Below are 26,359 nucleotides of genomic sequence, written 5' to 3' on the forward strand. Positions count from 1 at the left end.
TGGGCACCGTGAATAAATGCCCAGATGAGAGCCACAGGGGCCCTCTGCACTCACAGTCTGGATGAGGGAGATAACACGCAGCCATGAAAGAGGCTTCACAGTGTGAAAGGGGCTTCACGGTGTGACGGCGGCAAGCTATAAGTGCCAAGTGGGACTGCCTTACAGGAGATGCTATCAGGGTAATGAGAGCGCGGGGCCAACACTCACCTGCAGTCTACCCTGTTTCCCCGAAAATAAGACAGTGTCTTATATTAATTTTTGCTCCCAAAGATGCGCTAGGTCTTATTTTCAGGGGATGTCTTATTTTTCCATGAAGAAGAATACGGTACGCATTTATTGTTAAATGAAAATAAAGGAAATTTATTACCTGTATACGGTACTGTAGTACGGTAGTTGTCAACACAAACCAGACAACTGTGAATCCTACAGTATCAAGAATTTACTCATTTATTCAATGACAATCACGTCATCATCTTCTGGAACATCATCATAACAATCCAATTTCTGAATTTCCTGGTGAATTTCTTGTGACTCCATTTTTTTCAGAATCAGTGGGCCAAATCTCTCATGTTTAGCTTAGGGGGGGGTCTTATTTTCAGGGGATGCCTTATATTTCACTCAGAAGGAAACCTGTAAGTAGGTCTTATTTTCGGAGGATGTCTTATTTTCAGGGAAGCACTTATACCTGCTTTCCCTCCAGAGCCTCAAGAGCCCTTGGAGGTGAGTGTGTGAAGTATGGTGAGCCCCCAAATTCAGGGGTCCTGGTAGAACACAGCATACTCGGGAGGCAGGCAGCAAGGCAAATAGAGTCAGGTCTGCTCGGCTTTTTATTCCTGATGCATGTGACCTGTCCCTCACTCTTTTTTTTGTTTGTTTGTTTTAAATATATATTTTATTGATTTTTTACAGAGAGGAAGAGAGAGGGATAGAGAGTTAGAAACATCGATGAGAGAGAATCATAGATCAGCTGCCTCTTGCACACCCCCTACTGGGGATGTGCCCACAACGAAGGTACATGCCCTTGACCAGAATTGAACCTGGGACCTTTCAGTCTGCAGGCCAATGCTCTATCCACTGAGCCAAACCGGTTCTCGGCTGTCCCTCATTCTTTATTGGAGCTCAGGTGCATAGTCTTTCGTGATTGGCTAATTCAAAGGGAGGGGTTGGCCTTTGCCATTTCAAGATGGTGGCCCCCAGGGGAGCAGGAAGTCATGCGGCCAACATGGCGGCTGCCAAGTCACGCAGTCCAAAATGGCTGCTGTCTAAACTGTTTTTTTAACAGAAAAGATGACTTGTTTATCCTCACAATTCCCCCCCTTTTCTTTATTTAAGCTCTTTTCTTCAAATTCGGCTGACATCCATTGGCTTTCATGCTCTACAGTGTCTAGAAGACTATTTTGCTCTTTGGTCAATGTGTTTTCAATTAACCTTTGGATAATACATGGGATGATGTAACATCCCATCACTGTAGCTCCTAAACAAAGGGATGAATGTGGATACCATCGCTCCCTTCCACTTTCAAACCATTGCTTTAGCGGATCAGAGAAGGGGCCTCAATCCCAGGTTCCAGCTCACTCATCAGCTGAAGCTGCCAATGCCTTAGGGCTCAGTGACGGTCCCTGAGCTGTGATGGCAGGGATGAATGTACAACACTGGTCCCCAACACTACACATCGTCCTCCTTTTTCTTCCAGAAGCATTCAAGGCCAATCTTTTCACCCAGGTCATCCTGCTGGTGGCATCTAGCTGTTCAACTATCCCTTTAACTGCATCTTAAGTATAGTTAACAAGCCTTTGCTGGTTATCGTATACTAGAGGCCCAGTGCACGAAATTCATGCATGGGTAGGGTACTTAGCAGCTGCTGGCTGCCAACTGGGGCCTCTCTTCCCTGTCGCCCCGCTGCCAGCCAGGACCTTCCTTCATTCTTCACCACCCTTGGTGGTCAGCGCACGTCATAGTGAGAGATCAAACTCCGAGCCAGTCAAACTCCTGAGGGGACACTTTGCATATTAGGCTTTTATATATACAGATAATAAAAGGCTAATATGCAAATTGACTAAATGACAGAACAACTGGTCGCTATGACACGCACTGACCACCAGGGGCCAGATGCCTTGGTGGCCAGTGCACTCCCACAGCTAACCTCCTGCAGCCTGCCAACCTACCCCATGATGACAGATGGTATCCCGGACAAGCCCCCAAATTGTAAGAAATAAGGCAAACCCCCAAATTCAGGGATCCTGGTAGAACACAAAGCATACTCAGGAGCCAGGCAGCAAGGCACATATCTTTACTCCTGCAGGAGGGTACGCAGCACAGGGTCTGGGAGTCATGTTGCCAACATGGTGGTTTCCAAGTCACACAGTCCAAAATGGCGGCTGTCTAAACTGTTCTTTGACAGAAAAGATGACTCGTTTATTCTCACAAGAGGAAGGGCCAGGACTATTGTTCCCACTAGCCGGATGCAGAAGCTGAGACTGAGAGGCAGCTGGAAAACCAGGACCCACACTGTAGAGCTAGTCCTCCTTCTGCTATACCACTCCCTACAGTCATGTATGGAAGAAATGCCAGTATTATTATTATTATTATTTTTCTAAATATATTTTTACTGATTTCAGAGAGAAAGGGAGAGGGAGAGATAGTAACACCAATGATGAGAGAGAATCATTGATCAGCTGCCTCCTGCACGTCCCACACTGAGGATCGAGACCACAACATGGGCATGTGCCCTGACCGGGAATAGAACCAGGACCTCCTGGTTCATCGGTTGACACTCAACCACTGAGTCATACCAGCCGGGCACCGGTATTACTTTTGTTTCCATTTGTCCATAAGAAGTGACTTGTCCCAAGCTAATGGCAGAAGTAGTCTTAAACCTAGTCCTCTTTATCCTTCTTCTCTGGCTCAGTCTGTTACCCTACACTACCTCCTTTCTGTAAGTTTGTATGTCACAGTCAAGAGTACATAAGGAGCCGAGACCGGTTTGGCTCAGTGGTGGAGCGTCGGTCTGCGGACTGAAGGGTCCCAGGTTCAGTTCTGGTCAGGGGCATGTACGTTGGTTGCGGGCACATCCCCGGTGGGGGGTGTGCAGGAGACAGCTGGTCGATGTTTCTCTCTCATCGACATTTCTAGCTCTCTCTCTCTCTCTCTCCCTTCCTCTCTGTAAAAAAATCAATAAAATATATCTAAGTAAAAAAAAAAAAAAAAAGAGAGAGAGAGTACATAAGGAAAAATAGCCAAACAACTACGTACCTCTCCCATTGATCTAATGAGACAGAACAGTGCCAGAATCTTTGCACCTCCATTACCTGCATGGCCTCATTGGACTTGTGACACTTGCCGAGTTAGAGGGATTCCGGGGCTGGCAGGGCCCTCAGGTTATTATTGGGGTAAGCCTTTGATGTTGCCCAGAAGTTCAAATATCAACGTTTCTCTAATACCATGCACCAGAATGACCCCAGGAACTTGTTAAAATTGCAGACTCCTTCCCTTCACACCTAGAGAGTTGTAACCCAGGAATCAAGTGCCCTAGGTCTTTGCTACTGAAAGTGTGGTCTTTGGATCTACCACCTGGGCCTAGTTAGAAATGCAAAATCTGGGTCCTGCCCTAGGCCTCTGCATAGTAGCGTCCCCTGCAATTCCATCATTCATGTGTAACAACAAGGATTTGAGAATTGCTGCTCCAGAGGATCCTGATTGCTGTAGTTTTGGGAACTCACTTGGAGAAACTCAGCTAATAACAGAGGCTGGGAAGAGAAAGATCCCAAAAGGACTTTATTCCTGACCCTGAGCACAGTTATTTTTCCACTAAGTCAGGGAAAGGACTTTTGTTTTATTTTCTTCTTATTGCAAACGTTATATGTGTTCACTGTAGAAAACTGGCGAAAAGCAGAAACACAAAACATCTCACCATTCAGAGATAAAAACTGTTAACATATGGGTGTGTTTTCTTCCAGATTTTTTTTCTATGCACATGTACATTTCTCCCTGTAATTGAGAGCATATTGAATTTACAGTTCCAAGCCCTATTTTCATTCAATAGTATCTCATTAGCACTTTCCCATCTTTAAAACTTTTTCAAAAAACAATTATGACTCTACTAGAGGCCTGGTGCATGGATTCATGCACCGGTGGGGTCCCTAAGCCTGGCCAACGATCAGGGCCGGGCTGGCTGGAGGGAGGCACCATGGGAGGTTGGCCAGCCATGTGAGGTTGGCTGTGGGAGTGCACTGACCACTAGGGGGCAGTTCCTGCATTGAACATCTTCCCCCTGGTGGTCATTGCCTGTCATAGCAACTGATTGGTCATTGGGTCATTCAGTCACTTAGATAAATATATTATATATATAAAGGGGGGTGGGGGGAGACTAGAAGCCTGGTGCATATAGGATTTGTGCACTGGTGCAGGGCATGGCCTTTGGGGATTGGCCTGCTGTGGGAGCACTGCTCATCCTAGTCAGTCAAGCGGCTGTGGACCTGCCCTCTGAGCGGCTGCTCCCCACTCATCCCAGTCAGCCCAATGGCGCTCCCAATGTTAGAGCGCACTGACCACTAGGGAGCAGCTCTTGTGTTGAGCCTCTGCCCCCTGGTGGTCAGTGTGCATCATAGTGACTGGTCGACTGGTTGTTCTCCCCCCCCACCCACTTCAGTCACTGGGCTTTTATTATATAGGATAATGTTCCATTATTTGAATATAGCTGTAATGCAATTTTCCAGTTCCTACTGTTAAAAATGTAAGTCCTTTTCAGTGGTCCACTATTACAGTTAACACTATGATGATCATCCCTGTTCACATCTCCCCAGGACAGGTGCCTGCCCATAAGTGAAGTCCCTGGCTTCTAGGTTAAGGTGGAGCCCCGGTATGGCCCTATCAGCATTTACTCTTTCTAAGCTTTGCAACTTATGTCTTTAGATACATTCCCAGTATGCTAGGTGGAAATGAACATCTGCATTTCGATGTGCATTTCTTTGATTATGTGAAGTTGAAAGCTTTTTGTATGTGTTCCTTGGCCATTTGTGTTTTTTCCATTCAGGCGTGTGTCCTTGTAAGAAATCAAGTTTAACAACGGTAACAGTCATGGATGTGTGTCCTGAGCGCCTATGATGTGCCTGCACGGTGCCAGGGCTTCTCACAAACCTTATTCACTCCGCCCCCTAGCAGTCCTTCCCGCTGGGGACTGACTCCTTATTTCCCAGAGGGGACACTAAGGTGCGAAGCCGGTCACTAGGCCAGCACATAGGAGAACTGAGATTCCAACCCGGCGCTGTTAGGGCCTCATCACTCGGGTGCAGAGGGGCCGCGAGGTCCGGGGAGTGGATGGAGGAGCAGTCCTCACCCACCCCTCCAGCACGCTCCCTTCTCCCCCCGCCCCCCAGACGGGAAGCCCATCTCCACCGACGTCATCGTGCTGGGCCGCACCAACCTGCTGATCGCCAGCGCGCAGCCCGGCCACTCGGGCGTCTACGTCTGCCGCGCCAACAAGCCCCGCACGCGCGACTTCGCCACGGCCGCCGCCGAGCTCCGCGTGCTGGGTGAGGCGGGGGGAGGCTGGGGGGGGGGTGAAGCTGGGTGAGGGGCGGGAGGGGGGTGAAGCTGGGTGAGGGGGGGAGGCTTGGGGGGGGTGAAGCTGGGTGAGGGCGGGAGGGGGGTGAAGCTGGGTGAGGCGGGGGGAGGCTGGGGGGGGTGAAGCTGGGTGAGGGGCGGGAGGGGGGGAGGTTGGAAGGGGGGTGCGGGAGACCGGAGGGTGCAGGGGAAGAACAGGCAGGGGGAAGGGAGCAATTGGGTTTTTGGAGAATTGAGAGACCTGATGCCGGAGAGGTAGGGCTGGGGGAAGGGTGGATGTCGGGTCTAGGGGGTGGGGGGCGGGGGGAAGGGAGGTTGTAGGGGACAGACCAGATCGTTGAAGGGATGGGGGAGGTGGCAGGAGGAGATTGGAGGATGGACTGGGAAGAGGGGTCCGGGAAAGGAGAGGGTGGTTAGGGCTGGGGTGGTGGAGGGTGGGGAGGGGTGGTCTGGCTGGGACTCAGGCACTGGGGGAGGGAGGCAGGTTACTGGGAGAGCTGGGGGAACTCTGAGTGGCGCTAAGGAAAAGGGGGCCGGGGCTGCTCAGGACGGGATAACTGGAGAGGGGTAAACCTGGCAGGTGTGGGGGACCCTGTGGGGAGAAGGAATTGATAAAAGAGGAAGTGGGGTTAGACCCAGGGGGAGAGGAAGCTAGGCGGGAAATGCTAGGAGGGTAAATGGGGGGAAGAGGCAGCGCTGCGTTGCACTGTAGAATTTGGGTAAGGTGACCAGATCGTCCAGCTGTTGGCGGGACAGCCCTGATTTCTAACAACTTTTCCCGCGTCCCGCGGCGTTTTTAAAAAGTCCCTATTTTTGGAAAGAATGTTTTAAAAAGTCGCGATTTTTTAAAAGAATGTTTCCAATTTTTCCAAAAATCGGGACTTTTTTAAAACGCCGCGGGACGCGGGAAAATTTGTTAGAAATCAGGACTGTCCTGCCAACATCTGGACCATCTGGTCACCTTAAATTTGGGGGAAGGGGGGAGCAGGGAGAGGTTGGGGAGATTGGAGGGGGTGCGGGGCCAGGTGGAGTGTTTGGGGGAAGGGGGAAGCAGGGAGAGGTTGGGGAGATTGGAGGGGGTGCGGGGCCAGGTGGAGTGTTTGGGGGAAGGGGGGAGCAGGGAGGGGTTGGAGAGATTGTGGGGGGTGCGGGGCCAGGTGGAGAATTTGGGAGAGGGCGCAGAGCCCCCCGGGGCCGGAGCGCGTGGTCAGCGTCCCCCTCCTCGCCCCCAGCGGCCCCGGTCATCTCGCAGGCGCCGGAGGCGCTGTCTCGGACCCGGGCCAGCACCGCGCGCTTCGTGTGCCGCGCGGCGGGGGAGCCGCGGCCGGCGTTGCGCTGGCTGCACGACGGGGCGCCGCTGCGGCCCAACGGGCGCGTCAAGGTGCAGGGCGGCGGCGGCAGCCTGGTCATCACGCAGATCGGCCTGCAGGACGCCGGCTACTACCAGTGCGTGGCCCACAACGGCGCGGGCACCGCGTGCGCCGCGGCTCCGCTGGCCGTGGTGGTGCGCGAGGGGCTGCCCAGCGCCCCCACGCGCGTCACGGCCACGCCGCTGAGCAGCTCCGCCGTGCTGGTGGCCTGGGAGCGGCCCGAGCTGCACAGCGAGCAGATCATTGGCTTCTCCCTGCACTACCAGAAGGCTCGCGGTATGTCTCGGGGGGGGGGGGGGGGGGGGGGGGGGGGGGCCCGGGGGGCACACCCCAGTGGAGGCCCCAAAGCTGGACGCGTTGAGGGGCTGAGGGCGGGACAAGTTGGATGACTGAAGGGTTGCCCGCCCACCGTCTTTGGGGCTAGGATGGGATGGGGCAGGAGCCCACGGGAGAACCCGTGTAGGTGGTAGGTATGGGTTAGGCCTGGTGCTGGATTCGGGGTCAGTGTGTGGGGCCTGTTACTCCGGGTCACAGTTGATGAGAGAGAAGGGGCAGGATGCCTCCTCTCCCGGGGAAAATGCCGGGCATTCCTGGAGCCAGCTAGTAAACGCGGCAGGATCACTTCGCTGGCTGCCAGAGGGAACTTCCTAACCAGGGGAGGATGAACGCGGTGGCACTAGAAGCCAGGGGAGCTTAGAATCTCCAGGGCAGGTGATCTGGGATGAGTCACCTACAAATAGACTATTCCAGAGCCTGGGACAATACGGAGGACCCTTAGATGGCCTCCAGCAGGCGGGCCCTATGACAGCCCCTTTGTCCCTTGTGTCACCCCCAGGCGTGGACAACGTGGAGTTCCAGTTCGCCGTGAACAATGACACCACAGAGCTGCAGGTCCGGGACCTGGAACCCAACACGGATTACGAGTTCTACGTGGTGGCCTACTCCCAGCTGGGGGCCAGCCGCACCTCCGCCCCAGCGCTGGTCCACATGCCGGACGATGGTAGGGCCTCTGCACCTGCGATGGGCACCTTGGGGTCCGGAGAACTCCCTGGGTGGTAGCTTGGCTTCTCTTCACTCACAAGCCCCTTCCCTGCCTCGCGTCATCTCCTGTACCCTGAAAAGGTGGGCAGGGGTTCTATTTCCCAGTGTACAGTTGGGGAAACTGAGGCCCAGAAAATGAGAGCGACTTGCCCAGAGTCCGTAGGACACTTGGGACTTGAGATCTCAGCTTGTGATTCCCTATATCATGTGGCCCTTGACCCCTTCCCCCCCACATGCCATCCAGTCAGGCAGGGACCAGTGACTCTGACCCCCTGACTGTGAACGATGGCGCCCCAAACCTTTTTCGGGGTGGGGAGGACATCCCTCCTCCCCAGCTCGGGGCTCCCCTGAGAGGATCCCTTTCCTCCTCAGATCCCGGTCCTGGGCCTGGCCTCCCCGCCGTGGAACAGAGCTCACGCTGATGTTCTTCTGTCTCAGTCCCCAGTGCGGCGCCCCAGCTCTCCCTGTCCAGCCCCAACCCCTCGGACATCAGGGTGGCGTGGCTGCCCCTGCCTCCCAGCCTGAGCAACGGGCAGGTGGTGAAGTACAAGATAGAGCACAGTTTGGGAAAGGAAGGTGAGTAGGGGTAGGGTGCGGGAGCTGTGTGTCTGTGGAAAGCTGGTCAGAGCCTCTGAGGACCTGAGCGGAGCGGCCTGGAGTCTGAGGAAACAGGCAGCCCCGGGGAGCCCAGAGAAGAGGAGTGTGGGCCAGGGGTAGAGGGTGGGAATGAAAAGAGGGCTAGCGTAAGGCAGAGGGAGACCTGCATTCCGGCCCCACGTCCTCTGCAGCCGCAGTGTGTCGTCCTGCGAATGAATCCCCGGCTCCGTTTCCTTATCTTCGAAATGGGGCAGGTGGCCTAGGCCAGTGGTCGGCAAACCACGGCTCACGAGCCACATGCGGCTCTTTGGCCCCTTGAGTGTTCTAACGCCACTTCTTCAAAACAGACTCTCCCAGGCCGAAAACCGACTTCTGCGCATGGACCACGAAGTTTCAATCACAACGTGTGTGCCCGCACGTGGTATTTTGTGGAAGAGCCACATTCAAGGGGCCAAAGAGCCGCATGTGGCTCGCGAGTCACAGTTTGCCGACCACTGGTCTAGGCGATCCCTGGGGACCCTTCTAGCTCACCAAAGAGCAGATGAGGGATAAGGAGGTGGGGGTGCTTGTGGGGTGGGGGAATGGAGCATTGGGGAGGGTGTGTTAGGGCAGAGGTCGGTAATCTAGGGCAGGAGTTTGAAAGGAGTAAAAAGGTAGGAGAAGGCAAGTAGCTGGAGAGCCAGGGTGAGGGTGAAGCGGGAGGGAAGGGTGAGGCAGGGGCTTGGGGTGGTTGTCAGGATTCTAAAAGGCAGGTGGTGCCTGGTAGCTCTCACAGCCAACCCAGGTGCTTGTGCCCTGTGTGTGTGTGTGTTGGGGTTGTGGGGTGTTATTGACTGCTTGTGGGGGAAGTGGGGACCACATGCCATGGTTCTCCTGACTCAGAGCTGGGGTGACGGCAGTGTCAGCTAGGGCTGGAGGCCCAGGAATAGGCCTGGAGCCATGGGGTCCATCCAGGCCCTGAGGGGCCAGGCGCAGGTGGGAGAGTGGGTGGGGAGTTGTGGGTCATTGTCTTCAGGGGCCTCCCAGCAGCCAGTCTCCTCTGTCCCCGCAGATCACATTTCCGCCAGCGAGGTGCCGGGGAATGAGACACAGCTCACGCTGCACTCACTGCTGCCCAACAAGGTGTACCGAGTGCGGATCTCGGCTGGCACGGGCGCTGGCTACGGGGCACCCTCCCCGTGGATGCAGCACCGGACGCCCAGCATGCACAACCAGAGCCACGGTATGGGCCCGGGGGGACAGGCCCCGGAGGTGTGCGTGCCCTGGGAACCCAGACCCAACCACCCTCCCTCAGAGACCCGCCCTGGCTCCCCCTGTTTGATGGGTGGGGGTGGGGGATGGGTGTGCAGGTGAAGTGCTGGCTTTGCAGGCACATCTGGCCTCCGGAGCCCCTTCTTCTGCTGTGTGACCTCCTACAAACCATCCACGGCTCTCAGGCTTCATCTATTATACTTGCAAGTGGAGATTGATAATTAATGAACTGCCAACAAAATAGTTAGTACACAATAGCTGTTCCATAGCAGCTGCTTCCGTAATTACAATGGTTGGCTTTGTTGAAAGGCCCAATAGTAGAGTGATTAAATGCAGACAGAACCTGGTGCGTATACTGTCTTGTGTGACCTTGGGCAAGTTACTTCTCTGAGCGTCCATTTCTTGTAAAATGGGATAATGGTATTTCCGTTATTTTATAGGGTTGTGGGAATGAAGTTGAAATATACGTACAAAGTGCTTAGAGCAGCGTCCAACACATAGCAAGTCCCCCACGTTTAGGCTTCAAGTAGGGTCCCCACGCCAGGGCTCCACCCCCCTTGCTGGCCTCAGCAACCCTTGTTGACCCTCTTGCGTTGCCAGGATCCATGCATTCGTTCCTTCAGAAAACGTAGAGATCCTGCCAGCCTGCCTCGGAGGAGCTCCTTGCTAACCTCTGAGCACACGCACGGAGCCATCCCTCCATCCTCAGCACCCTGGGCTTGTGGGGTAGAGAGTTCGCCCCTAGACCAGCCCTGGCCCGGCACCCAGAGTGGTGGCTGAGTGGTGATCATTGGGAGGAGGTTAGCAAGGCTCTTACTCTGTTTCTTCCTCCTGCCTCTTTCCCCCTCTCCCATCCCTGACCTCCTTCTCCTCGTTCCCCACCCCCTTTCTCCTCCTCCTCCTCCTCCTGCTCCCCAGTCCCTTTTGCCCCTGCAGAGTTGAAGGTACGGGCGAGGATGGAGTCCCTGGTTGTGTCCTGGCAGCCGCCTCCTCACCCGGCCCAGATCTCTGGCTACAAACTGTACTGGCGGGAGGTGGGGGCCGAGGAGGAGGCCGACGGTGAGAGCCCCCCAGGGAGCCGTGGAGACCAGGCTTGGGACGTGGGGCCTGTCCGGCTCAAGAAGAAGGTGAAGCAGTATGAGCTGACCCAGCTAGGTGAGGAGGATTGGGGGCGGGGGGCAGAGGGACCAGACAGTGGGGTACTGCACAAGCTGAGTGCAGGAGTTAGAGATGGCATCCTTTCTGGGGAGGAGAGACCCCCCAGGTTCCTCTAGCTAGTGCGTGACCCCGTGACCTTCCTCAGTCCCTGGCCGGCTGTACGAGGTCAAGCTTGTGGCGTTCAACAAACACGAGGACGGCTACGCGGCGGTGTGGAAAGGCAAGACGGAGAAGGCTCCCACGCCAGGTGAGAGGGGCTCAGGCCGGGGTCCGGGCACAGCTCCCCTCCCCTTTCCTCTGGGCCAACCTTGGCGGTCAGGCTGTCTGCTCGCCTCACCACCCCCAAACCCTCGGCTCGGGGGTCCTCATGGAGCTCCAGACGGCCTCCGTCACAGGAAGAAGCTCCAGAGGAGGCAAAGCCATAGAGATATAAAGTGGATTTGTGGTTCCAGGGGCTGGAGGAGAGGTGAAATGGGGACGCGTGGGTAAAAGCAAGATTTCTTTTCAGGATGGTAACAATGTTATGGAATTAGATAGTGCGGGTGGCTGCACAGCCTTGTGAATGTACTAAAGACCACTGTATTGTACATTTTTAAACTGAATTTTACGTGACTTATATCTCACGAATAAAACAGAGAACAACACTTCTCTACATACTTTACAAATATTATCTCACAGTCCTCATAACAATACTGTGCGGTAGGTACTGTTCTAAGCTCTCCTGGCAGAGCGGGAGTGGGGACATGGAGAGTTTACATAAGTAACTTCCCCAAGGTCGGAGCTAGTGAGTGGCAAGCTGGAATTCGGACCAGGGCAGCCTGGCTCTAGCATATGTGCTCTTCACTGCCGTGATTTGCTGCCTCTCTCTTTCACAGTTTGATGTATAAATATGACCTTGGCCAAAAAAAAAACAACCCTACACAAAGCACTTAAATTCACAGGAGCCTCAGTTTCCTCATCTGTGACGAGGGAATGACGCTACCCAATTCCCAGGATCAAAGGAGAAAGGGGGGGAGGAATGACTTTAAGCTGGGACTGTGAGGCACCATACATGTTTAGGCTCACTGTTCTTCCTCCCTTCCCACACTCGGCCTTTCGCCTTCCAGACCTGCCCATCCAGCGGGGGCCACCCCTACCCCCCGCTCACGTCCACGCGGAATCCAACAGCTCCACCTCCATTTGGCTTCGGTGGAAGAAGCCAGACTTCACCACCGTCAAGATTGTCAACTACACCGTTCGCTTCAGCCCCCGGGGGCTCCGGAACGCCTCCCTGGTCACCTACTACACCAGGTGGAAAGCAGGAGCAAGCCCGGGAAGGGGGAGGAAGGCAGCGGGTGCTGGGGAGGAGGAGGGCCCAGGGGACTCAGAAGCCTTTGGGTCTCGCCTGGTGCCCCGAGGGAACACGGGGGTCTGATGACCTGGTGGCGGGAAAGGAGAATCCCTGCGGTCCCATCCCTTTACAACAGAGCCTGGTTCGTCCTGAACTCTGGGAACAGGATGCAGACAGACCTAGTTCTTCCATCTCAGAGGGAGGGGCCCCGATAGGATGGAGGAGAGACAGCCAGCCGTTGTCCTGAGAGGGCCCCCAGTCAGATGGGGAGACAGAACCCTGCTCTCGGGAGCTGCTGGTTTGGCAAAGGAAACTGCCTAGAAAGCAATAGACGGGCACATTTGCAGCTGAAGTAAAATTACCTCCATGAAAAGATGCATCCCAGGGGGTTCCTTGGGGGAAGTAGGACGCGGTTACTCCAGGAAGGTTCCCTGGAGGAGGGGCCTGGTTGGACATTGGACGTGGAGCCTGGTACCCTGGGAGCAGCGTCCATGCTGACCTCTCTGTAGGTTCTCTGGCTAGTGGTAGTGGCCACTCCCGGGGTAGGGCCTGGGCTGGGGCTGGGGCTGGGGGTCGGGGTGCAGATCTGGAGGAGCTGCCCTGCTCGGAGGGCGTGCCCGAGATCACCAGTCCCGTGTCTCGCCTCGGCAGCTCTGGAGAAGACATCCTCATCGGCGGGCTGAAGCCGTTCACCAAGTATGAGTTTGCGGTGCAGTCCCACGGCGTGGACATGGACGGGCCTTTCGGCTCCGTGGTGGAGCGCTCCACCCTGCCAGACCGTGAGTGGCCCTCAGCCCTGTCACACCAACCCTCCGTTTATCCAGCTCCTTGCCCAGAAGCCCCCTTTCCCGAACGATTCCTCAGGACCCCAAAAGGATGTGTCATTTGCTGGCATTCACACAGGCCAGTCCTGGGCTGGCCTTACCCATTTGCCCATAAAAGTAAAACACCGGCTTTAGAGGAGTGGCTTCTTTTAAGAGTCTGTGCCAAGACCCACTGAGCTGGTGAAGAGGGGCCTGGGAAACGGGGGAGGCAGGAGTCCCATCCTGCCTCTGACACACTGGGAGAACTGGGCAGGTTCCTTCCCCGCCAGGGCCTCTGTGTCCTCGTTTGTAAAAATAGAGGGTGGGCCTGGCTGGCGTGGCTCAGTGCTTGAGCATCAACCTATGAACCAGGGGGTTGCCATTCGATTCCCAGTTAGAGGTACATGCCCAGTTGAGAGCTTGATCCCCAGTGGGGGGGCATGATTCTCTGTCATCATTGATGTTTCTAACTCTCTCTTCCTCTCCCTTCCTCTCTGAAATCCATAAAAACATATTTTAAAAAGAGAGAGAAGATGGGACCATTTACTCTGCAAGTTGGTGACTCTTGAACTCTCTGGAAATGGCATTTGAGGATAAAAGGACTTTTGTTCTCACAGCGGGAAGCTCTCCTGTTCTATTGGCCCTAAGACTGTTCGCCTTCCCGTCTACAGAGACCTTTGTCCCGGACCTGAAACAGGAAGATGTGTGTGGGGTGGGGTGTGAAGGCCCTCTGGTCTCATGAATTTCCTTTTCAAAAAGCTGCTTGCAAATTGTTTCTCACCCCCCTGTAACCTCAGTTATTATGGTCTTAAGTTTCATACAGAATTTAGGGAGACCCAATGTTTTTTTTCTAGATATGTTTTTATTTATCTCAGAGAGAGAAGAAGGTAGAGGGAGAGAGAGAAACATTTATGAGAGAGAAACATTAACATGATCCATTGGGCTGTCCTGCATGCCCCCTGCTGCCTCCTGCACACCCCCTGCTGGGGATCGGGCCTGAAACCTGGGCATGGGCCCTGACAATACAGTGACCTGGTGCGTGGGTCTGTGCTCAACCACTGAGCCTCACCGGCCTGGCCCACTGTTTCCTTGAAGCTGACTTTATGACTTTGGATCCCCAGCACAAGTGTCCAGGCTATAGAGGGGGATGGCTTCTCCTTCAAGTGGCAACACTGGAGCCTGAGACGTGGAGAGTCACCTAGGGCCAAAGAGGTGGCCCTGTTACACCTTAGCATCCTGGATCCCCATCCCACCCTCTGTCAGGCCTTGCAGACCTGAACTCCCGAATCTCTGTCCTTCCCAACTCGCTAACCACCCTGTGTCCCTCCTTCTCACCCTTTTCATTCACCGCCACCTCTCAGGATCAGCTTCTTCTCTAAAAACAACAAACAAACAAACAAACAAACAAACAAACACAAAGCCTGCCAAAGCTGTACTTCTCACATTGGGGCAGTACCCATCACTGTAGGACCTGGGGGCATGGACACAGGCTACACAGAGCATCAGCCAATTTTACTTAAAGATTTGGGGTGGCAAGGGGCATTAGGAACTTTAAGTGATAATTTTAGACACTATTTTTATATTAGATTTTGCCATGGAATAGATGGCAAATTTAGCGTGACAGTTTAAAGTAAAATGTAAGCCTTCCAAAAATGTTTGAGCTCTGTCTTCCCCCAGGTCCCTGGAACACCAGCCAGTCTCCTCCACCTTGGCAGTACCGGGGTGTGGAGGTTTAGGGAGCTCTGCTCCAAGGAGTGGAGAGGAGCTGCAGGGAGGGGAGGCGTGGTGGTGACGCCCCCTCCCCCAACGTTTTCCAGAAATCCCCCCGTTGGAGACCAGACCTCATGTTGCTCCGTGATCTGTGGTTTGTTCCAGCGAAGGAGGAAGAAGAAAGGTCATGACCTCACGCCCTGTCTCACGTCTGCCCTGGGGTGACCCCGCCTCTACCCTTCTCCTCCTCTGCACCCCAGGGCCCTCGACGCCGCCGTCGGACCTGCGCCTGAGCTCCCTGACGCCGTCCACCGTCCTGCTGCACTGGTGCCCGCCCACGGAGCCCAATGGGGAGATCGTGGAGTACCTGATCCTGTACAGCAGCAACCACACCCAGCCCGAGCACCAGTGGACCCTGCTCACCACGGAGGGTGAGGGCTCCCGCCAGGGGCGTCGGAGCAAGGGCTTCCCCACCCGCCTCCCCCTCCTTTCCCGGCCTCTCCGGAGGCTGGAGGAGTAAGTAGCGAGAGTGCCGCTGGGCCCTGGGGGTTCTAAAAGGAACGGGCAGAAGCCACTCCTGAGTGGGAGGAGCAGACCTTCTCGCAGTCCAGTGTCCAGCCCATCCCTGCATCCACCCCCACCCAACCCAGAGCCCCGCGCTCCCTGCTTCCCCCGCCTCCAGGAAACATCTTCAGTGCCGAGGTGCGAGGCCTGGAGAGCCACACCAGGTACTTCTTCAAGATGGGGGCCCGCACGGAGGTGGGGCCTGGGCCCTTCTCCGGCCTGCAGGACGTGATCACTCTCCAGGAGAAGCTCGCAGGTGAGAGGGCAGGAAGGGAGGGCGGGTCCACCCTGGGGCAGCCGAGGTCCCCAGGGACTCCTGGAGCTGACCTCTAACCCTAATGCCATCCCTCCCAAGGCCCTGCTTCCAAACAGTGCCCTCCTAGTTGGGTGCAGAGAGGACAGCTGTGAAGGGGAAATGGGTGTGGGTTAGTCCAGTGGTGATTCGGTTAGAGGTCAGATTCGGGGGAGATTGCTTGGATTGGAGGGCTGGCTTGGAGAGGTGATGAGCTTTAGGGGGGTGTTGGGGGACAGCAGGAGTGGTTATGTAATTGGCAGGCCCGAGGTGAAATGAAAATGAGGGTGTTTTTTTAAAAAATTTATTTTCAAAGTAGGAAGAATTTCAAGATGGTGACAGCACAGCGTTAAACCAAGCACAGAGCCCTTCTATTTCCTTTTCTTTTTAAATATATTTTATTGATTTTTTTACAGAGAGAAAGGGAGAGGGAAAGAGAGCTAGAAACATCGATGAGAGAGAAGCATAGTCCAGCTGCCTCCCGCACACCCCCTACTAGGGATGTGTCCACAACCAAGGTACATGCCCTTGACCGTAATCGAACCTGGGACCCTTCATTCCGCAGACCGAGGCTCTATCCACTGAGCCAAACTGGTTTCGGCAGCACAGAGTCCACTGCACTTCCTGCACCCCCCGAAACCAGCCCTAGGCGTCAGGCAGGCAGGCAGATGGGGAGGGACCACAGCTTTGAGATGTCCAGTGCGGAGGACAGTGGAAGGGAGAGGTCACTGTGGTCTCTGTGAGGCTATGGGCCCCTCCTGTCCTTGCAAAAGGAGATTTTGTTCAAGCCAGTGGTCCCCTGAGGAAACCACTGATAGCAGTCCTGACCTAGGAACCCGGGGCCTTCTCCGGGCCGTGACCGGTCCTGTCCCCTCTCTTTCCCCAACCAGACTCCTTGGACGTGCACTCCGTCACGGGCATCATCGTGGGCGTCTGCCTGGGCCTCCTCTGCCTGCTGGCCTGCATGTGTGCGGGCCTGCGCCACGGCCCCCACAGGTGGGCGAAGGAGCCAGAGGTCTCCAGAAGGGCTGCAGAGCTGAAAGAGCAGGGAAAGGGGCCATGGCTTGCCCTAGGCACCCCCAGAATCCCCGTTACAGTTGGCTCTCTGGAACATTAGGGGCAATGTTCTCATGAGAGTGGGGGCTGGCTTTAGGGGAGCCCCTCCACAAGGGCCTGCATGGGCAGAGCTGTCTGTCTCCCGTTTCCTCGGTAGCTGCCAGCATCCTGGAAGGAGGGAATCCAGGTCTCCAGGTGCTGGAGCCACGGGAGGAAGGGTCCCATTTGCAGCGTCACAGCTGTTTTGAGCACAGTGTTTTGACTCATTGCACAAACCGAAAACCAAGTCCTAGAGCTGGACAGGAGCCCGCCCAGGGACATAAGCTGGACTAGTGCCCCGCCCTCATCTCTCACTCTCTGACCGCTGTGCTGGTCTTCCCTTCCAGGGAAGCCCTCCCAGGCCTGTCCTCCACGGCCGCTGCTGGGAACCCCGCACTGTACTCCCGAGCCCGCCTTGCCCCCCCCAACCCCCCAGCTACCCACGAACTGGAGTCCCTTGTGCACCCCCGTCCCCAGGACTGGGCCCCACCACCCTCAGACATCGAGGACAGGGCTGAAGTGCACAGCCTTATGGGTGGCGGAGCTTCCGACGGCGGCCGGGGTCACTCCAAGAGGAAGGTGAGCGCACTGCCAAATAGGTCACCAGGGGGCGCAAGAGCACAATGGGTAGCCCGGTGGGAGAACCTGCTCCACAGCCCTTCCTCTGGGCCAGCCATAGGAGAAAAGGCCCTGTCTTCCCCCACCCCCATCCCACCCCCCACCCCCGCCATGGAGAGGTTGGCAGGGCTGGGAAGCAGATGGGCCAGGCAGAAGAGGTCAGCCTGCTCTCATGGAAAGAGGAGAGGACCCCCCGCCCCTCATGGGCTGTTTGACTCAGGGTTTCCAGAACCCCCAGACCCCTCATCCTAGGAGCTGGGGAAACCTCTGAGATCCAGCCTCTCCAATAAGGGGAAAGAGGAGGATCAGCTTGGCTGTAGCCAAGTGGAACCGGGACCGGATAAGGTGGGCCACAGGGTGGGGGGTGGAGGGGGACAGGCTGGCAGTGGGGGCTCATCCCACCTTCTCTGACCAGCCTGCTCAAAGCCCTTAATCCTTCCTCACCTCCTCCCAGTCTCTCTGCGGAAGGAGGCCCTGCCTGGCTGGGAAACCGCCGGGCTCTGCCAAAACAATGGCAGTGGGCTCTTCTGCAGGAGGACTTCTTCCTTAGTTCCCCCAGACGCTCAGCTACTCTGCACTCCTCCCCCAGCCCTGGCGAGGGAGAGGAAGGTGTCAGAGACCACGGCGGGGCTCCATCCCCTTCGCTCTCCCAGCCTGTGCTCCGGCCTCTCTCCCCTCGCAGATCTCCTGGGCCCAGCCAGGGGGGCCGAGCTGGGCAGGTTCCTGGGCAGGCTGCGAGTTGCCCCAGGCAGGCCCTGTGCCTTACCTGACCCGGGCCCTGCTGCCCCCTGCTGGAACTGGACAGACGCTGTTCCTGCAGGCTCTGGTGTATGACGCCATAAAGGTCAGTTCCCGGAAGAAAGGGGAGGAGAGGAGAGAGGGGCCCCCATGCTTCTGGATAGCAAGTAGTGAGCTCTCTGGAGACCCCTGGGGGTACTGTCCCTGGGGATAGAAGTCTCGCCGGGAGACCCCTGGAGCCTCTGTAGGTGAGTGGGTAGAGGCCGCTACTTGGCAGGAGTTCTGTGCCTCACCTGAGCTGGGGACAATCCCTCCTCTGCGCAGACCTAAGCAGGCCTCAGCAGAGTTACCGTGGGCCTGAGTGCCTTCAGCCCCTCCTTCTAGTCCTGGCGCCTGACGGACCCCGGACTTCTGGGACTCCTGGGCAAGGCGAAGGGCAGGATTCCGTTTCCCCCTGCCTTCCCATGGGTCTCTGTCTCCTGTAGGGGAGTCAGCGTGACTCCTTTACCAACCCCCAGGGGACATATGCTCTGGGTCGCTGGGGAGTGGGGTGTCAGTCTCTCTCCACCCCAGATATGTTGGCCGTTCTTCCCATGGCCACTCGCAGGGACGGTCACCCGTCTTTGTGTTCTCTGCTCTGACCAGGGCAACGGGAGGAAGAAGCCGCCCCCGGCCTGCAGGAACCAGGTGGAGGCAGACGTGATCGTTCACTCTGACTTCAGTGCCTCCAGAGGGAACCCTGACCTCCACCTCCAGGACCTGGAGCCCGAGGACTTCCTGCCTTCGGAGGCTCCGTGCCTCACTTCGGGGGCTGTGGACGCAGGGCCAGGGGGAGACTGGCGGGACAGGGAGCTGGGAGGCTGTGAACCGGCTGCCCCTGGGCCAGACAGACTCACCCGCCTGCCGGAGGCCCCTTCTCGCCCCTACCTGGACCTCCAGCCCAGGGAGGCTCCAGAGGAGGCCCCTGGGAACAGCTGCCAGTCCAAGGCCCCCTGCCCGCGAGGAGCCAGCCCAGGCCTGTCCAGGGCCTCCGTCTCCTCCTTGGCTTAGCTCCCCGAGAGGTGCAGTTTGGGACAGGCTGTCGTGGATCGTGGAATATGACACCCGTGTACCTGCGGATACTGAACGTCAGCAAGCCATGCGGAGCCTCCTAGAGGGCTTTGGCTAGAGGGAGAGGAAGAAATGGCTTATTCGCTCCCTCCATTCCCTGGGACATGTGTGGTAGGTGAGAGACAGGTGAGGCATGGCTCTCTGTGAGGCACATGTGCGAGCTGGTTGGTGAGCTCGGTCCAGGCAGTGGTTACTACAGCCTCATTGGCCTTCCAGGTCAGGACTGTGCCCCAGAATGGTCAGTGCCCAGCCCTGTGGGTCCCCCACCTCCGTCACCCAGCCTTTATTACACACTCTGAGAGTGTTTCCAGTGCTGCCCTGTCTGACAAGACAGCCCCGGCCCTTTCCTGTCGGGCTGGGCTGAGTGCGAGTGGCCCTGAAGCCTGGTGTTCCGGTTCCATTGCTGCCTCCCATTGCCCAAACTGAGAGGGTCTCTCCGGTCCCTCAGAGCAACGCTGCGTCTGATTTTGCGATCTGGGAAGTGCCTGGTTTTGAACATCTGCTTTCTCTTGCTCTCCCCTCCTTCCTTTCCTCTCACTACTCCCGAGGCCGCTCCCCAGCCAGCTTGCTCTCCCCATTCTAGTGCCCTTCGCGCCCTCCCTTCCTCTCCGCTGTGTCTGGCTCTCCTCTTTCGGCCTGCCTCTCCTGTCTCTCACGCCTCTCCTAAACTGTGTCATGTGACCTCCCGCCTTCCTTCCCTTAACAACATGACTACCTCATGTCTGCTTCGAGGCCATAGCGTGACTGCTGCCCCTTCGCTTTACGGGGTACCCTCCTGCCCCCTCTTCTTTCTGTGCCTCTGTCTGCCTCCGCCCCAGGCAGGCTGCCCTCCCCCTGCAGCTTCCCTTGTCTCTTTCCCCCCTGGGATTGCGACGGGAGGGGCCTCCTTGGAAGTGATGAATCCAAGTCACACACAAGGGGACTTTGGGGATGGGGAAAAAACAGAAACGCAACCCAGAGGCTCAGGATAAAATTCCTCCCTCCCTTCTGTGCAGGAGGCAGGCTTGCTGGATGGAGGGGGTTGGGGACATTCCTTCCCAGCTAAAGCTGAAGGGGGAGGGGAGTGGGAATTGGGGCTCTGCAGCCTCTCAGCGTCCCGCTCTGAGCGCCCTGAACGTGAGCTGATGGGGTAGGAGAGAGAGAAATCTCATTCCTCTGGGTGCGGGAAGGGAGGTCTCTGCACAGGACAGGGCAATTGGCTCATTTTGCTTTGTTTTGAATTCAATCCTGAAGTCATTTTCAATTGACCTGCCACACAAGGGCCAGCTTGACTTCTATTTCCTGTGTAGAGAAGACAATGCAATTTATTTGATTTTTTGCACCTCAGCCTCTCATAGTGTGAAATGTAGGGTCTTTTCTCCCTAAGTGCATCTTTTTTTTAACTGATTGGCACACCAAGGGTTAACTGTGGCTTCTGGGCTAAATTAGAAATAACCAGTCTATCTCCACCCCCTCCACCCCCCCCCCTTTTTTTTAATGGTAAAATGTCTCTCAGCAGAGTTGCAGCTTCCTCAGACCCTTTCAGCATCTGTGTTTATTACAGTCGAGTGTCACTCACGTTTGACATCGCACCTACATTTCCTTCCCTTCCCCCTCCTTCAACCAGCCTATGATAACACTAAAGATTATTAATGTTGGTTTTGTATCTTGTTAAGGACAGAAGTGTCACTTGTACTATTTCTGTGGCATTCAGCGTTGCTGTGGCTAACACCACTCTATATGTTTCATCATTTGCTCTGAAGGTCAAAAGCCTCATTTTATTTTGCTGGTTTGATTTTTTCTTTTTTTTCCTAAAGGAAAAAAAAAAAAAAAACAAACTGTCCTGAATTAAATGGCTGTTTTAACAGTAGGCTCTTTACATAGTCATTTTTCATGTTCTTGTTTAACAGGCACTGAGGTTCTGGTTTAAATTAAATAGCTGCAAATGAGACAATTTATAACCCATTAGGTTGGGTGGAAAATTGTTTCTCAAAAGCAAATAAGTAATAAATCTGGTATCTGCCTATAACTCACAGTTGATAAGAAAGTGGCCATTACTCACTAGTGTTATATATGATTTTGGACTCTGGGTGATTTGGAAGTGTTAGGTTTGTGTCTTTGTAGTAGTGTTTTTATTAGAAAAGAGTCTATTGGCCTTTTACAGGGTATTAATCCCTTGGTCACCTACCATTGATGCCTTACGTTTTTGAGTCTCATTTTAAAACCTTTTTTTTTTTTTTTGATGCATGACAAGTGTAATCATACCTGCTCATTTATTTGTTTGTATTTAGTTTATGCTATGTTATTTAATTATTTTTCCAGCATTGTTTTTTTCTCTTTACAAATAAGACATTTTTTTTAGTGGTAAGCCAAGGCATTGATCATGTATCTGTCCTTATAATGAATTAATAAACTATTTTCCAAAAATGTGGGGTTCTCTGTTGGAACCAATGTCTAGAATTTCCTCAGCCTTTCTGCAGGGAGAATGCATTTCTTACCAGATGGGAAGGGTTGGTGTTTGAGGGCAGAGAGCAGGTGGTCGTGAGAAAGAACTGAACCGTCTTCCTCCCTCAGCAGGCACTTAGGAAAAAGACTTAAACTTAGGAAAGATATGTTCATTGATGGCATTCTTTTAAGCTCTCTGGGGATCTTGTTCTTGTTCCTTCTGGACACCTTTTTTTTTTTTTTTTTTTTTTTTAACTTTCTTGGGTGGAAGAGAAGAGTGAATAAACAACTCCAGAGATTTGGGGCTCCACAATTGTACTTTGATTAACTCTGGTCTCCAGAAGGTTCATGGCTGCACATTCACACATTTAGGCAAGCTCAGAGCTTCACATGTGCATACTGATGTTCACAAATACCTTTGTGTCCATTAACTCCAATATGGGCACACAGTCACACACAAAATTTCTCCCTCACACCCACACTCCTCTCAGGATCATGGTTGGCAGATTCTCTGCTAAGATCTTTACAGAGCCTGGAACATGCATGCCTTTCTTTTAATTTTTAAAAATATATATATATTTTATTGATTTTTTACAGAGAGAAAGGGAGAGAGATAGTTAGAAACATCAATGAGAGAGAAACATCGATTAGCTGCCTCCTGCACACCCTCCACTGGAGATGTGCCTGAAACCAAGATACATGCTCTTGACCAGAATTGACCCCGGGACCCTTCAATCCGCAGGCCAATGCTCCATCCACTCAGCCAAACCGGTTAGGGCTCTTTCTTTTAATTTTTATTTATTGATTTGAGAGAGAGAGAGAGAGAGATGGGAAGCATCAATTTGTTGTTCCACTTATTTATGCTTTCATTGGGTGATTTTTGCATGTGCCCTGGCGGGGATCAAACCTGAAACCTTGGTATATTGGAACGACATTCCAATCTACTACTGAGTTACCTTCCCGGGGCCACATGCATGCTTTTCTCATGGAGGAAACCAAAAGCCAGAGGCTACCCTGCCCAGGACCACCCCCAAAGTGGCTGGTGGGCCAGTCCCAAGTTAATTGACAGATCATATGGAGAGATACTGCACATTTTACATGTGGCAGAATAGCCATTATTTGCATATCACTCCTAGACCAGGGTTGTGATAAAGAAGAATTAAACACTTGTCAAGATGAATTTAAAATGACAGCAGCTCAGGACACCAATTTGACCCCTGTGAGTTCAGGACAAGCCAAGAAGGGTTTGCTGAGAATTCAAAGCCCTGTGGGAGGGACTGTCAGGACTTTGGGCCCAAGGTCCGCCCCCCCCCCCCCCCCCCCCCCGTTTCCCTCCCTTTCCTATGGCCAATAGAGGTCTACCATTCCTGCTCTTCCTTACTAAAATCACTTGGGGCTTTGGTGTGCTGCTGTCCCCTGACCCTGAATTTCTCCACTGCCTCCCACTGTTCCCATGCCTCAAGTGCTTGCTCTCAGAGTGAGAAGTACTGGGCTGCACACACCCCATCATAAGCTTGTCAGGTTTCTGGAGGCCAACACACACACACATATATATATATATATATATATATATATATATATATATATATATATACATACACACACACACACATATACACACACACACACACACACACACACATATATATATATATATATATATATATACATATATATATATATTTTTTTTTACAGAGAGGAAGGTAGAGGGATAGAAAGCTAGAAACATCAATGAGAGAGAATCATAGATCTGCTGCCTCCTGCACACCCCCTACTGGGGATGTGCCCACAACCAAGGTACATGCCCTTGACCGGAATCCAACCTGGGACCTTTCAGTCCACAGGCCGACGCTCTATCTATTGAGCCAAACCAGTTTCGGTGGCAAACACTTCTTTACTCATCTGCACCAAGGTTTTATAGGTGGGTAACATTCCTGATCCCAAGATCCCAGAGTTGGTACCAAAAGAGAGACTTGGTTATTCCTCTGCAATCCCAGTCCAATGCCAGGAGCAAATAGCTGAGTGAGGCAGAGGCCACTCCCTTTAAATCTCCTGCTCCTAGACCTAAGTAGGTGCTCAATAATTTTATATGTTTTTTTAAATTAATTTTAGAGAGGGTGGGGGATAAATAGAAACATTAATGGGAGGCTGCCTTCTGCATGCCTCTTACTGGGGATTGAGCCTGAAATCTGGGCATGCACCCTGAGCGGCATCCTCCTGGTTCATGGGTTGATACGCAACCACCCAGACACACCAGCCAGGCGGAGCTCAATAATTTCAGTTGGACTAGCCCAGTGGTCGGCAAACCCATTAGTCAACAGAGCCAAATATCAACAATACAAGGACTGGAATTTATTTTGAGAGCCAAAATTTTTAAACTTCTTCTAACTCCACTTCTTCAAAATAGACTCGTCCAGGCCATAGTATTTTGTGGAAGAGCCACAATCAAGGGGCCAAAGAGCCGCATGTGGCTCGCGAGCCACAGTTTGCCGACCTCTGGACTAGCCCATCATGCTGGACTCAACAGATCAGATAATAGTGAGTGATGAAGATGCAAGATCTCTGAGGGCTAGATGTCCATGTAACTCCTAGGAGTTGTCATTTTCACAGGGGACCTAGGTTGTCTCCTTATTTGTTCTCTGATGCGAAACACTGCGACTTCTTTGGGCTTTGGAAATGTTCCTGGGAATTTTAACCTGTGGTTTGCTTTTCCAGTACCCAGGTCAGGACCCGGGTGGTTTAAAGGTCTCTAGGGGTGGGTAGGAGAGAGATGATGATCTTTATTTTTCAGGGGAACTCAGAGAGTGACTGCCGGGCTTGGCTGGGCTCCACAGCTCGGGGAACTGCGGTGGGGAGCCGGGTGACTGGGGTACCTTAGCGTCCTCATTGTCCTGCTGGGTCGGCTCTCCCCACCCTGGAGGCGGCTCCCCACCCCTCCATCTCCCGTCCACGCAAGCGGGGGACTCCCGCTTCAGTCTAGAGAGGCCAATCTTGCAGCTCCACGTCCCCGCCTTTGGGTGGAAGTCCCAGAAACGCATGGAAAACGGAATCTTTGACAACTTTATGCCGTTCTGAGGGGGATTATCTCGAGAATATAGACTTGGACACGGCGGAGAAGGGCGCACAGATGAAAGAGATGGTCCGAGCAGACCCCGCATCTTCGCGCGTTTCTCCGCAGCCCGGACCCACCCCACAGCCCGCCGGGTCCCCCGTTTCCCGGTCCCCCCAAGTCGGGGCTGGCCCACGGGGCGGGGGCGCGGGGGCCGCGGTGCGGGACGGCGCCGGCCGCTCCAGCCGCAGTTCAAAGCTCAGGGGCGCGTCCGCCCGGCCCCGGAATGTCCGGCCGCGCACAGCGCTCGCCGGCTCTTTTGTTCCCCAGCCCGGGCCTCCGGGGAGAGGGGCCGGGGGGAGGGGACCGCAGGGCCGGGCAGGGGGGCGGCCGGCGGCGGGCGGGGGAGGAGGGCGGGGCGGGCTCGGCGGCGGCGAGTGCGGAGGAGCGCGCACCTCGGGCGAGGCTGACAGATCGCCGCGGAGGGTGCAAGATGGCGCAAGCGGCGCTCCCCCGGCGCCCCCGGCGCGCCTAGGCGGGCATGCGGCCCCCGCGCCCCGCCGCCCGGGCTCGGCCCCGGCCGGTGCTGCTCCGGGCCCGGCCCCGGCGCCGGCCCCGCGGGGCGCTGTGAGCCGCCAGAGGCCCCGGAGCCGCGCGCGCCGCGGAGTCGAACGGACCGCGAGCCCCATGGCCGCTCCGCGCGCCGCGCCCCCGCGCCGGCCCCGGCCCCGGCTCCCGCCGCTCCCGCCGCTGCTGCTGCTGCTGCTGCTGCCCGCGCCCAGCGGCGGTGAGTGGGCGCCCGCCGCCGGGAAGGGGTGGAAGGGAGTGAGCGGGCGGCAGGGCGGACGGGGGAGAGCGCGCGGACCCGCGGGAGGACCTGCGGGAGGACTCGGGCGGGAGCGGCTCGCCCGGGATGGGGAGCCGGGCTGGCCAGGGCGGAGCCGGGGGGGAGAGGGCGCCGAGGCCGGGCGGCTGGGGCGGCCGGGGGATGCTGGGGACCGAGCCCCGGCTGAGTCCGAAGCGGCTCCAGGACTCGGGGCAGCACCCGAACCCGGACCGAGGGGTAAAGGCGTGCGGCAAAACGTGAGCTCCAGGCGGGCGGACTGGAGTTGGGGAGCTGGGGGAACCAGCCAGGGGGACCCGCAGGACTGAGTCCCTCCGAGAGGTGGGGTGGCCGGAGCCCGGCGGGCGGGGCCGGGACAGCGGAGCTGGGGGCTAGGGTGGGCGGAGGCTGGGAGCCGGCGGGCTGCCCCGGGCGGAAAGGCGCGTCTTGGGTTTGAGGTGGGACCGGGGCGCGGGGGGCGCGGGAGAGACGGAGGGGGAGAGGGGGAAGGCTCCCGGCGGCCGCGCGTGGGGACCGGGAGGCTGGAGAGGCACCCGGCGAGCGGAGGAAGCGGGAGAGGAGCCGACCCGGAGCGAGCGAGCGAGCCAGCGCGGGTGCCCACGTGCCCGCCTTCCCCGGGGTGTGCGCTCGCCCAGCCGCCCCGGCCCCGGGCTCCGGGTCCGGTTCTGCTGCCCAGAGTCCGTCTCACCACCCGGTTCTCTCAGTGGCTGTAATGGGTGCAAATCTAGTCCTTGCCTCTCCTACCCCAAGTTCTCAGCAGACACCCCTCTGGGCATCTGGGCGTGTTCTCTCCGCTCAGCTCG

General features: G+C 55.6%; 2 protein-coding genes across 3 annotated transcripts in view; both read left to right on the forward strand.

Annotated features, from left to right (window-relative positions):
* IGDCC4 (immunoglobulin superfamily DCC subclass member 4) overlaps positions 1–21,662 on the forward strand; it is a 43,728-nt gene extending 22,066 nt beyond the window's left edge. The window contains exons 6-20 of the mRNA XM_084886595.1: positions 5,376–5,531; positions 6,795–7,208; positions 7,768–7,932; positions 8,412–8,549; positions 9,622–9,792; positions 10,740–10,976; positions 11,125–11,226; positions 12,086–12,269; positions 12,961–13,088; positions 15,083–15,253; positions 15,505–15,642; positions 16,569–16,674; positions 17,121–17,352; positions 18,074–18,235; positions 18,775–21,662. Coding sequence (XP_084742721.1) covers positions 5,376–5,531; positions 6,795–7,208; positions 7,768–7,932; positions 8,412–8,549; positions 9,622–9,792; positions 10,740–10,976; positions 11,125–11,226; positions 12,086–12,269; positions 12,961–13,088; positions 15,083–15,253; positions 15,505–15,642; positions 16,569–16,674; positions 17,121–17,352; positions 18,074–18,235; positions 18,775–19,179 — 2,909 coding nt within the window. The 3' untranslated portion in view covers positions 19,180–21,662. The remainder of the gene's footprint in view (positions 1–5,375; positions 5,532–6,794; positions 7,209–7,767; positions 7,933–8,411; positions 8,550–9,621; positions 9,793–10,739; positions 10,977–11,124; positions 11,227–12,085; positions 12,270–12,960; positions 13,089–15,082; positions 15,254–15,504; positions 15,643–16,568; positions 16,675–17,120; positions 17,353–18,073; positions 18,236–18,774) is intronic.
* A 3,579-nt stretch (positions 21,663–25,241) lies between these two features.
* IGDCC3 (immunoglobulin superfamily DCC subclass member 3) overlaps positions 25,242–26,359 on the forward strand; it is a 48,912-nt gene continuing 47,794 nt past the window's right edge. For both annotated transcript variants that reach the window (XM_084886855.1, XM_084886856.1), the window contains exon 1: positions 25,242–25,499. In XM_084886855.1, the coding sequence (XP_084742981.1) occupies positions 25,400–25,499 (100 nt within the window). In that variant the 5' untranslated portion in view covers positions 25,242–25,399. The remainder of the gene's footprint in view (positions 25,500–26,359) is intronic.

This window comes from Pipistrellus hanaki, assembly GCF_964339955.1.
Source record: "Pipistrellus hanaki genome assembly, chromosome: 1".
In the NCBI taxonomy this organism is placed as follows: domain Eukaryota; kingdom Metazoa; phylum Chordata; class Mammalia; order Chiroptera; family Vespertilionidae; genus Pipistrellus; species Pipistrellus hanaki.